Consider the following 10967-nt stretch of genomic DNA (forward strand, 5'->3'; position numbering starts at 1 on the left):
AGAAGTTGAGCCCAGTGCCATGTTATTTGTCATTCCTGACATAGATCTTAGTGTGCCTAGCCTCAGATGTAATTTTCAAGGTGTTACACTTATAACTACTATCCAATCTTTCTTCTCTCTTTTTTAAAAAATTGTTTTTATTGATTTCAGAGAGGAAGGGAGAGGGGGAGAAAGATAGAAACATCAATGATGACAGAGAATCATCAATCTGCAGCCTCCCCAATGCCCCCTACTAGGGATTGAGCCCCCAACCTGGGCACCTGCCCCTGACTGAAATCAGGACCCTTCAGTCTGCAGGCTGAAGCTCTATTGACTGAGCCAAACTGGCCAAGGCTCTTCTTCTCTTTAGAAAAGACCTGAAATGTACTCTCTTGGGAGTAAAACTTATTCATTTATAATCTATATATATAAAAGCCTAAGCAACTGTTACAAGCAGATGACCTGCCAGTAGCTATGATGTGCACTGACCACCAGGGGGAAGACACTCAATCCAGGAGCTGCCCCCAGGTGGTCAGTGTGCTCCCACAGCCAACCTCCCGCTATCCTTTCCCTTGGCTGGCTGGCCTGCCCTGATCAGCCCTTATTGACCCTGATCACTGGCCAGGTCAAGGGACCCCACCATGCACGAATTCATGCACTGGGCCTCTAATATTCAATAATATATTATTTTATTGAGTACCTACCTAGTTCAAGGCAGATGCTACATGGTAAGGACACATGTAAGGAAATTAAAATGGTTCCTGCCCAGATAAAGATTAGATTCTAGCTGGTGAAAGTGACGTTAAGATAATTGTGCAATTACTAATTTAATCACAATATGCAGGGTACTCTGAAGGACAAAGATAATGTGTAGTAGAAATCCTGTTTTAATCCTGTGGGTCAGGGAAAGTGTCGTGAAAGAAAAGATATTTCAGGACCTAGTGAGGACAGGGGTTTGGCCTTGGGAAGAGAAGGCATTCCAAGGCTAGGCGCGAGGGGCAACATGGACAAAGGCTCTGGGATCATTTTGCACTAGATGAGATCCAAAAAAGAAAAATAATTGATGTCTTCTTTGAAAAGGATGGTGTGGTGTAGCAGATGTTTTACATAATCACCTGTTTCCCCTAAGGGCAGGCTATGTTGGTGCTATATAATTTTACCAGTGTGGATGAGAGGGGCCACATGCTAGCCTGACAAGCTCAGGGAAGGCCTGCAGGGCAGTCTTGCAAACTCAGAGACCTAAAGTAACCACAAAGGATGGTCTGAAATTAAACTTTAACTAAAGCAGTTACAATGGGTAATCACCTCCTAGGCTGGTATCTTCCCTGACAAGGTCAATCTTTACCTTGACTGAGTTGATTGTCTTTTTGCATCTATGATAACATATCCTTGTAATGCCAGGGTAACTTGTAACTTCCCTTTTTTCAGGACTACTCAGGGCACAACCAAATGCCCTGGGTGCCAGGACAGATACCACAAATTCCTTCATTGTTATCATTATCGTGTTAATTGTTGACTGTTAACTATCCTACACCCACCTAAGTAAAAGAAGTATGTGTCTATCATTTTACTTTTTATCCAATCCCAGAGGTTCCCCTCCCCCTTTGCTTTATCCCACCTCCCTAATCTATCACCAGAGGATTTCATATAACACACTTATGTCTCCTCCTTTGATTTGATTGTAAGGTATAAAAATAGGTGAAAAACCGTCATTCTCTGGAGCATTATCCCAATCTGTTGAGATTCTGTTTCCTGGCAATTGTCAACAGTTTGGCTAAAATAAACTCACAAAAATTCTTTACAGGTTTGAATGTTTTTACATTAATGCCAGCATCACGTAGCATCCATAGAGAATATAGAGACGATTTCTGATTGGAGGAGGTAAAACTTCATGGAGGAAGTTATGTGAGGGGTTTAAAGGATGGGTTGGGCTTCAATAGACGTAAATAAACTAGAGAATAAGAAGCTATAGACCAAACGCATTACTCTAAAATTGTAATATTGTTGCTATTAGCAAGATGGCAGAATTTTTTTGTTTGTTTTTCTCCTAGGTCCCTTCTCTGGGCTCCTGAAAGCAAAGCATGGAATCTGCTGCCAGAACTGCTTCTAATAAAGTTGTCCTGTTTACAGGTTTTTGATAAGCTGTTTTTATTCTTGAATAAATAAGAAACGATGCCATTGTCCCCTACAAAATAGCTCAGGCTTTACTTGAACAAAATCTGTTTGGAAATGTTAAGCTGGTTTCACAGGACTAATATGCCTCAAGGTGGTCATTCTCTCTGGATTAAAGCTGTGGAACAATTGCAGCTCCTGTTACAAGGAAAATAACAAAAGGCCATTATGAAAAGGGACAACAATCTCTGTTCCCAGAGGGGGACTGACAAGCTGAAAGTCCCCCTCTACACGCCAACACAAAAGCCTGATTGCCTCCAATTGTTTGTTTATGTAAATCAAAGGCAACCATTAATTCTGCTAGTGGGACTGCTAAGCAGCAAAGAAGGTGGCGATTGGCCCGAATCTTGCTCATGGGCTGGTGGCAAATCTGACAAATCCTATTGCTTTTATTCTAAATGCTCTCTGGGCACCTTTAGAAAAAGAAGCTTGTTATTATGTACTAAAGTAAAAAAAAAATTGTATTCTTAGAGTTGGAGTTGGAACTATAGGACTTGAAGGCAAGACGACTTATTGAGGATCGGTTTACTCAGTTTCCCCAAAGCTCTCTCTAAATTGGACTCAACTGTACATCATGACGGATGTTCCAGTGACATTTAGCCAGGTTGAGTGTAATGGGGATACACCACCTGAAAACGGTAAACCACCAATCCCCAAAACCAATGATGAGGTCAGAGATGTGGATGGCACCGCACCATACTACAGGGTGGAACCGAGTCTTGAAGATTTGCCCACAGAAGGAAATCAGGAGAAAAGTGAAAAATTACAAGGGAAGATGCTGCTCAACTGGCCCAAGGATGAGAAAACTTCAAAAGGTAAAACATTTTCCTTCTTTTCAATTTGTTTGATTTGATTTGTAAACTCATCCAGGATTCTTTTGATAAATTGTCATGACAGGAATGTGATGTACATCCTCCCACCCCCATCCCTGTCCAGATGTGGCCCCTTTTGCTACTGGGGCTGCATAGTATTAGGACTAAACTTGTGCCTCGGGATAAATCCAGGCTTATCTACTTGATAGCTCTGTGATCCTGGACAATTTTCCTAGCCTCCTGAAGACTTAGTTTTCAAAAGGCAGAATAATGACATTTGTCAGGTTGTTGTGAGGATTACTCAGTATTGGTTAAATGTTAGCTACTGTTATTTATTATTCTTATGGACAACTCCATTATTATTTGAGCAAAAGGAATTCAGAATTTCCAATATTTCTTCTAAATATACCATAAAGTGTTTGAATCGTGGTTATATACCTTAGATATGAAAGGAAGATTAGCATTATGTTTATAGATAAAAGGAACCAATGAAAAAATGAGGGGGAAGAGTGAAATAGTTATTTTTAGTAATCACAGTTAAAAATCAATTGTTAGAGTCTGAATTAATAATTTATTTAACCCTGAACTACTTAAGCTTTAAAATACTAACCTAGTGTGCTTCCCCCCACATCAGAAAAACCAGAAGAGCATCTCTTCATTGTTCATAAGGCCATCACAGATCTTTCTCTCCAAGAAACCAGTGTTGATGAAATGTCATTCAGAGAAGGTAAGAGGAACTGCTCCATTTTGTACACAATTTGCCTGACTGGGTGTGGGTGACAGTTTTGGCATGGGATGTTGTGTGAGTGTAATGCTGAGAAAGCAACCCAGGCGATGCCTTCCAAAGCTCAACGCTGCTGTAGGCAGATAAGGGAGTCTTGATTATCTGTGGGTTCCACCTTAGAAAGTATTCTAGAAGCTTCAAGACAGACTACGTGGATTGGTGTAACTGATTGTCACAATTTGACCTGACAATATGTCTGTCATCTGTCTCTTAGTAAGTTAGTCCACTAAATCAATGTTTTTTAAATTTATTTAGTATCTCAAAATCTGTGTGAGTCAACTTGTGAAATATAAATGTTTTCAAAAGGGTTTATCCTAAAAGTTTACCATTGACATACAGTTTAAAATAATTTTATAAATTTATTTGGTGTAAAGGAAAATTCCAAGCCTCTGAGGTAAACACAAAATGGTTACCTAATTCTTGTCAAAGAAATCTCCCAGGTGGTAATTTTAATTGTATTTTTCAGAATAAAAGCATTGTGAGAATAAAAAAACAAACAAACATTGATTTTTAAGTGACTATATTGTATTTCAAATAAACTAAAGAGACTAAGAGACACACAATCTTTTAGACTTCTCTTCTAAGGAGACATCTATATTCAAGAAATTTCCAAATACAGAGAAGGATAAAAACCTATTAATTAATAATGTGTGTCCTCTCTTGCAGCCATAAGCCTCTTATTTCAAAACTGAAGTCAGCTTGTTAGACCTAAGCAATTTAGTTTAGTTAGGACCTTAACAGGAAAAATATTGATGAGATTATTAGTTGAATTTAAACATCACTTACTAGTAAAATAATAGATGCCAGGGAAGACATGGATGTGATTGGCAGTTTCCTGGGTTTGTCCACTTTTCCTGGACACCTCTCAGACTGCCACTGACCACAAGCAGTGGTCCACTGTGTAGACACATAAGGAAGAATGTAGTAAACAACAGGCCTTCTCAAGCTCTTACCTTATCACCGATAATCAGTCACTTAAGCCCCTGTGCAATGAACTAACACTCTTTGCCCTGATCTTTGTGCTTCCAATGTAGGTTTTGAAAGCAGGGATCTTAATTTTCATCTAGAGCCCCTTTCAAATTTCTAATCAGGAATTCTAGTGGAGACAACATTTTTCTAGGATCTTTCATTTTTATCATATAGAGAACAAAAGCAGTCTGGATTTTCAGAGTAGTGGGTCTAAGGGTGAATTTTTCCTTCCCTGAATGAATCCTTTTGTTTTTGGTGGAACATATGTTTTTCCTGTAAGCTAGAGGTATATGTTTTGTTGTTTTATTGCCTTTTATGTTCACAATGACAAGCAGCTATAAAGTCTCCAAAGAGAATATTTCTGGGTTAAAGAAAAATAGAAAGATGCTAAAAATATTGAAGAAAAACTATAATTTAAATTCAAGAAGTAATTTCATGCATGACAACTCCATGCCCGAGTCATGAATATGAGCAAAAAGATCATTTTATTTGGTTCTTATGGAAAAAATAAAACAAAACAAAGTTCAATATTCTCATGCACATTTATTTATAGAGTAAACAACATGGGCTGGGTATCTGTGCTCAATGAGTTAGAAGTGAAAAATCCAACTTCAACTCTATCTCTTTTTGTAAGTTTACCATTTGACTCCTCTAGTTTGGAAAACAAAAGAATAAAAAGAGAATGAAAAATATTTGATGGAAATGTACTTGTGAACATCTTTCAGTGAAAATAGAAAATTGTGGCTGGGAAGGGCAAAGAGAAACCTCATCTCTCACTTTAGGTCAAGGTTCTTAGAGTGTTGAAAGGGAATAGTGGACCCAGGCCTGACAAGGACTCAACACAGGCTGTATTTCTGAGTCATGCGCACTGCAGACAGACGCTTCCAACACAAGTCCTCTGGGGTGAAAGCTCACAGAGCTACCTCTACTCTCTGATAATTCATTCTTTGTGCATTCTCTATAAATATTGTTGGGAGTATCCTAATATGATCCGTTTGCAAAGTAAAGTTTGCAATGAATTAAGCCTTTTAAAAATCAGGACATGGTACCAAACAACTTGAATTAATTAGTTGTTATTAGGGACATGTCTAAAGCAATAGGCTAATCTAGCACTATGTATATATGACTCAACATTATTTTTAAATCTTGGCTCTCTAGAAATTCATAGCAGGTATCAGACTAAAGTGTGTGTGCTTTGTGGGTTTGGTTTAGCCTCAGTTCTTGACTTCTGACCATCTGTGGTCCTCTGCTCCTCCTTCTATACCTGGTGCCTTAGGGCAACTCTGAGAAGCGTAGGGGCAAATACTGAATGTGCTACTCTGAGCATGACAGACAGGGGCCGTCCTTGTTTTTACTATTGGAAGGAAGCCATCTTCATTTCCCTGTGAGATATTTTTCTAATTTTCCCTGAGGAAAATGATGTGTGTGTGTAAGATATAGGCCCAAATATTTATTTTACATATTCACATTTAGTCATGACAAGCTAGAGATGTTTTTAGAAGTGTGTCTCAGCAAATACCAGTCTCACTCAATACAATAGTCCACAGCAACAACAACAAATCCATAGTCAAGTGAGGTTGAGTTGCTAACTTTCTTGGAGATTTACAATATTCTTTAGCATTTGAAGGGCTTGGATGAGGAAGCTCACTTAACAGTGTTAAATGCAATGTTTTCCAAATGAATTTGATGGACTTACCGATTGTATGGTATAAAATATATTAGTAACCCACACAATAGTATTTCATAAAACAAATGTGGGGAAATGATTGTCCAGAAAAATAATTTGGAGAACAACATCTGAGTTTTTGGAATCTCTGCACATCTCAGCTATCAATTGATTTTGCTACAGGGCATCCGTGGAAGAAGATTCCTCTGAGCAGCAGTAACCAGGAAATAAGTAGACAAAAGGAGAGGATTGCTGAACAACCTCTAGAAGAACGGGAAGTTGGGGATAGGAAGAGCAAAGCTTACCAGGCAACTGAAATCGAATGGCTGGGATTTCGAAAAGCTGGCCAAGTTGATGTGTTGCATGACGAGGAGCAAGAGGTTTGGGATGAAGAAACTAACAATGAAGATGATGATGAAGATGAAGTTCGAGTGATAGAATTTAAGGAAGAACACGTAGAGGGTTCTCACTTCAAAGAGGAAGGTGATCCAAGTGAGGACTCCCCGCTGAGCAGCCCCAGTTCCCAACCTGTGACCCCTGATGAGCAGCCACCTTTTGGGAAGAAGAGTGATATTTCCAGAAATGCTTATTCAAGATACAACACAATATCCTACCGGAAAATCAGGAAGGGGAATACCAAGCAAAGAATTGATGAATTCGAGTCTATGATGAATTTATAAACTAACTGGATCTGAGAAGTTCTCAGCCGCACTAAAGCAAAAGCTAATTCTGTTTTCCTGAAATGCATCTTTGTATCCCTTATGTCAGTTATCCTCTTTAAAGATGTGGAAACTTCCTTTCTGTTTCACTGTAGAATAATGTGGAAATAACCCTAGGCAAAATTCAGTCTGGTAACTTCAGATCAAAAACCTTTACATTTATTTACGGACATTTGCTTTTTAAAACTTCACTAACATAGCACATGTGATAAGCCCTGAACAGCTGGAACCCCTGGGGAATCTGGCATGATTTGGCTTTAAAAGGAGCAGCGCTGGGAAATACAGTCATTCAGTGCAGAGACCTATTTGATATGATTCCTGTATTTATTTTGGGGTCTTTCTTCCTGTACCCCGAGGCTGCTGGAAAGTCTGTTGTTAACCCTTTATTAACTTTTAAGCACTATTTTATAGACTCGGCCAGTAAACTTTTCAAAAGACTTTGCCTTTCCTATTACCTTCAAAAGAGATTTTAAGTGGTTTCCGTGGCATCTGCAGAGTGAAAATTTGGTACAGGCTTCTTCCTCACTGTTACCATTCACTGAATTTTCTCACTAGAGGAGCTGAGCAATTGTGAGTCCAGAGAATTCTGTTTACTGAATGTTGCTTTTATGCTCTCAAGATGAATTAAATCCATTGTGAGGTTGGTACAGGGAGGGGCTACACAATTGGTGGGCAACAGACTAAAGAATTATATTGGATAGTTTTATTTCTGTGACAAAATAAAATATTGTCTAGCAAAGTGAAAGTCATTAAAAATGAAAATGAGTGCCTTAGTACGTCTTAAAAAAATACCCCCTCTTTATTATCACACTTTTCCTTATTAATTATATCTCAGAATAATTTTCTTTCCTTAGAAACCTGAGACAACTCTAGTCATAACTGTACTAGTTACTATGAAAATGGAAATAATTATCTTAGAATATGCTCAAAGTAGAGTGTGAGCATGCATTTTTAGTGAGAAAGCTCTGATAGTTGTTGGGAAAATATGATTCACTGGACTTCAGCCCAAATCGAGATGCTTAAATGGAGTTTCATCAAACCAATGTGTCAAATAATGTATTGAATATTTATGAAAAAGGAGAGTCTATATTTATATAGATTTCTTAGATAGTTTCATAATTTTTTATTTCACGCTTCCATATATATTATCTGGTATTTTCTGTCTCCACAGATAAAGATATTTTTTGGCCCTGCAAATAAAAAGACAATTCCTTATTGTCTGAATGTAATACAGTCTTCATTGTACTAGTCAACCCTTTGTTTCTTTCTTTTTTATGTTGTAAAAAAACCCGGTTTCTCCCTTCTTAGATTATTGCTTATTTATGTGTAACAAATCCTACCCATTTTAATGGCAATTTCTTTAATTCTTCCTGGTCATGTAATATATTTCCATAGTATCATGTACTTTTAGTTAGTGTTTACAAGGCTCAATTTTGAAATAAGATTGCAGTGTTCCTCTTATTCTTTCAAACAGATACTTTGCAACCTGAATGTATAAATGTTCTGCCATCCTTCATCAGTAGAACCAGTAGCTTTCATTCTTGACAAAGCAAGTTTTCAGATAAAGCTAAGAAAATCAGGTCTTTATTAATAAACGTAGATAGAAAATGAATGCACTAGATCTACTTCCTGTTTATTTAGATCCTCTAAACCTAGGACAACCTAGTTTCTTTTCTGGATTACTGATGACCCCTACAATTTTCTATTTAACTTCAAACCTCAGTGTTGCGTTAGCCATCACGGAACAGGATCATATTGTTAATCTACCATGAACAGGGCCTATATTTTAAATTATTCCAAGGGAGATGATGATGTGGTGTATGGCCTTTTGATATGGCCAAGCAACTAGCTCTTTTGCAGCTCCAACGCATGTATATAGTAACCCTGGCCTTTTTAGCTTTGTGCTTTTACCAGACAATGCAGCATGAAAGATTTTGTCAACAAAGATTCTTCAGGGCATATTTGATGAGTACATACTTAATGCTCATGGATGAGGCAATGTAGTTGCAAAAGAGCACTGAAACTATTCTTGTTTTAAAATGTATTTTTATTGATTTTAGAGAGGTGGGAAGAGAGAGGGAGAGAGAAAAACATGAATGTGAGAGCAAGACATCTATTGGCTGCCTGCTGCACACCCCCCACTGGGAATTGAGCACAACCTGGGCATGTGCCCTGTCTTGAATCAAACCAGCAACCTATTCATGCATGGGATGATGCTCAACCAACTGAGTCACACTGGCCAGGGCTGAAACTATTCTTTGACATTGCCCTGTGCTGCTGCCATTTTACATTAAGGCCACAGAATTAGGTGACCATAAGTAACATGACAGTGATGGTTGGTTGTTTGATTCTTTGTAACCTAGGAGAGACAAGGGTCTGGTTCAGATTGCATGAGGGATATTATCACATTAGAATACAAATTGGTAACTATACAGGAAAGTTTACCACTTTTGTGATTCAAGGTTCCAGGTTGGAAGAAAGACTCTGGTATTCGGGAGGAGGGAGAGTTGAATTATTGTGAGAATGCTGATATTTCTTACTTGACTTTTCATTTTCTTCAGTGGCTGGATGAACAGGAATTAATAACAGCTCTATTTCTCTGTCAATTTAAAATGTACCTTTAATATAAGGCTAATTTTGAAGACACAGAATATGTCACAGTCTATCCATCCAGTAACAAATTAATTAAAAAACTCCTGTGTCTGACTTGTTCTCAATAAAAATTTGGATCCTTGTTTTTGGTGTCTAGATTTTTTTTTCTTTCCTGCCCTTTAAAATTGAGAAGAAAACCTTGCATATCAGCAGCTATTAAGAAGATCAATAAATGCTGCTTCAGAAATCAAGAGAACATGCTATTTCAATTCATTTGCATTGTTTATTTCTATAGGTCTTCAAATGATTGTATATGAGATTGCAAACATTTTTAATGGCTAGTATGTAATGTTCATGAAAATTTTCTATTATTTTTACAGGAACTGAGCTATTGTTTTAGATGCATCTTAACTCCAAAACTTGAAAAAAAAAATCTTTGTAGTTATGAAGGTAATATATGTAAACTATGCTAATGCTTTTATAGTAATTGTTTCTGCATATTTACATGGGGTAGTACTCTTGGTACACTTACAAATGGCAAATGGATATTTAAGTTTTTCAAAGTGATATGAAAAATATTTAAAATAAGTAATAATAGAGAATTATGGGAAAAGATGAAGCACTTTAGTATAATAAAGAAGAAATATGTTTGACCATATGAGAAAGGCAACTGCATTTTTTAAAGCTTGAACTTTTATTGTTCTATAAAAACAAAAAGGGCTATAAAAAGTAAGATAAAAAGGTATAGCAAACATTGGCCAATATTACAATATCAGACTATATATATAAAAGGCTAATATGCTAAGTGTCTGACCTGTTGCTATGTTGCCCACTGACCACCAGTGGGAAGACACTCAATGCAGGAGCTGCCAAGCTGCAGTGACTTGGCAGTGGCGGTTCTCAGGTGAAGCACCCCGAAACCAGAGAGGAGGGAGTCCGAAGGGGCCACGTCATTCCACCTTCTGCCATGGATTATGTTGTTGCTGGGGCACTGTTGGCCCCGAATATGGCTTACTGCATACTTGTGTTTGCGTTCCACACCCTGTACAACAGCAACTTTGCAGAGTGCCCTCTTGCACTCCTGGACCCCTCAGGGGATGTCGGAAAGCTGGTTTCGGCCCAATCCCAGCAGGCCAGACTGAGGGACCCCCACCTGCCAGAGGGACCCTGCTCACTTCACAGGGAGGGACAGCGGGAGGTTGCTCCAGGGTGTCCCCAGCCCATCTCGCCCAGTCCCGCCCCATCAGTCACCTTTTAATTAATTTAAACATGCA

General features: G+C 38.2%; 1 protein-coding gene across 1 annotated transcript; it reads left to right on the forward strand.

Moving 5' to 3' along the window:
- Positions 1-2486: 2486 nt before the first annotated feature.
- Positions 2487-9864, forward strand: ERMN (ermin). Its single transcript, XM_070422953.1, has 3 exons — positions 2487-2966; positions 3598-3690; positions 6566-9864. Exons 1-3 carry the CDS (start codon positions 2726-2728, stop codon positions 7060-7062), a joined length of 831 nt encoding a protein of 276 aa, XP_070279054.1. The 5' UTR covers positions 2487-2725; the 3' UTR covers positions 7063-9864.
- Positions 9865-10967: the final 1103 nt, after the last annotated feature.

This window comes from Myotis yumanensis, unplaced genomic scaffold, assembly GCF_028538775.1.
Source record: "Myotis yumanensis isolate MYYU_CA2020_CCGP unplaced genomic scaffold, mMyoYum1.0.hap1 SCAF_8, whole genome shotgun sequence".
Lineage (NCBI taxonomy): Eukaryota > Metazoa > Chordata > Mammalia > Chiroptera > Vespertilionidae > Myotis > Myotis yumanensis.

Bases quoted from the DNA above. Each gene is read 5' to 3' on its own strand.
- ERMN (XM_070422953.1), top strand. From the start codon at position 2,726: ATGACGGATGTTCCAGTGACATTTAGCCAGGTTGAGTGTAATGGGGAT. The intron at 2,967-3,597 runs GTAAAACATTTT...CCCCCACATCAG, and splicing joins GGATGAGAAAACTTCAAAAG to AAAAACCAGAAGAGCATCTC. The intron at 3,691-6,565 runs GTAAGAGGAACT...ATTTTGCTACAG, and splicing joins TGAAATGTCATTCAGAGAAG to GGCATCCGTGGAAGAAGATT.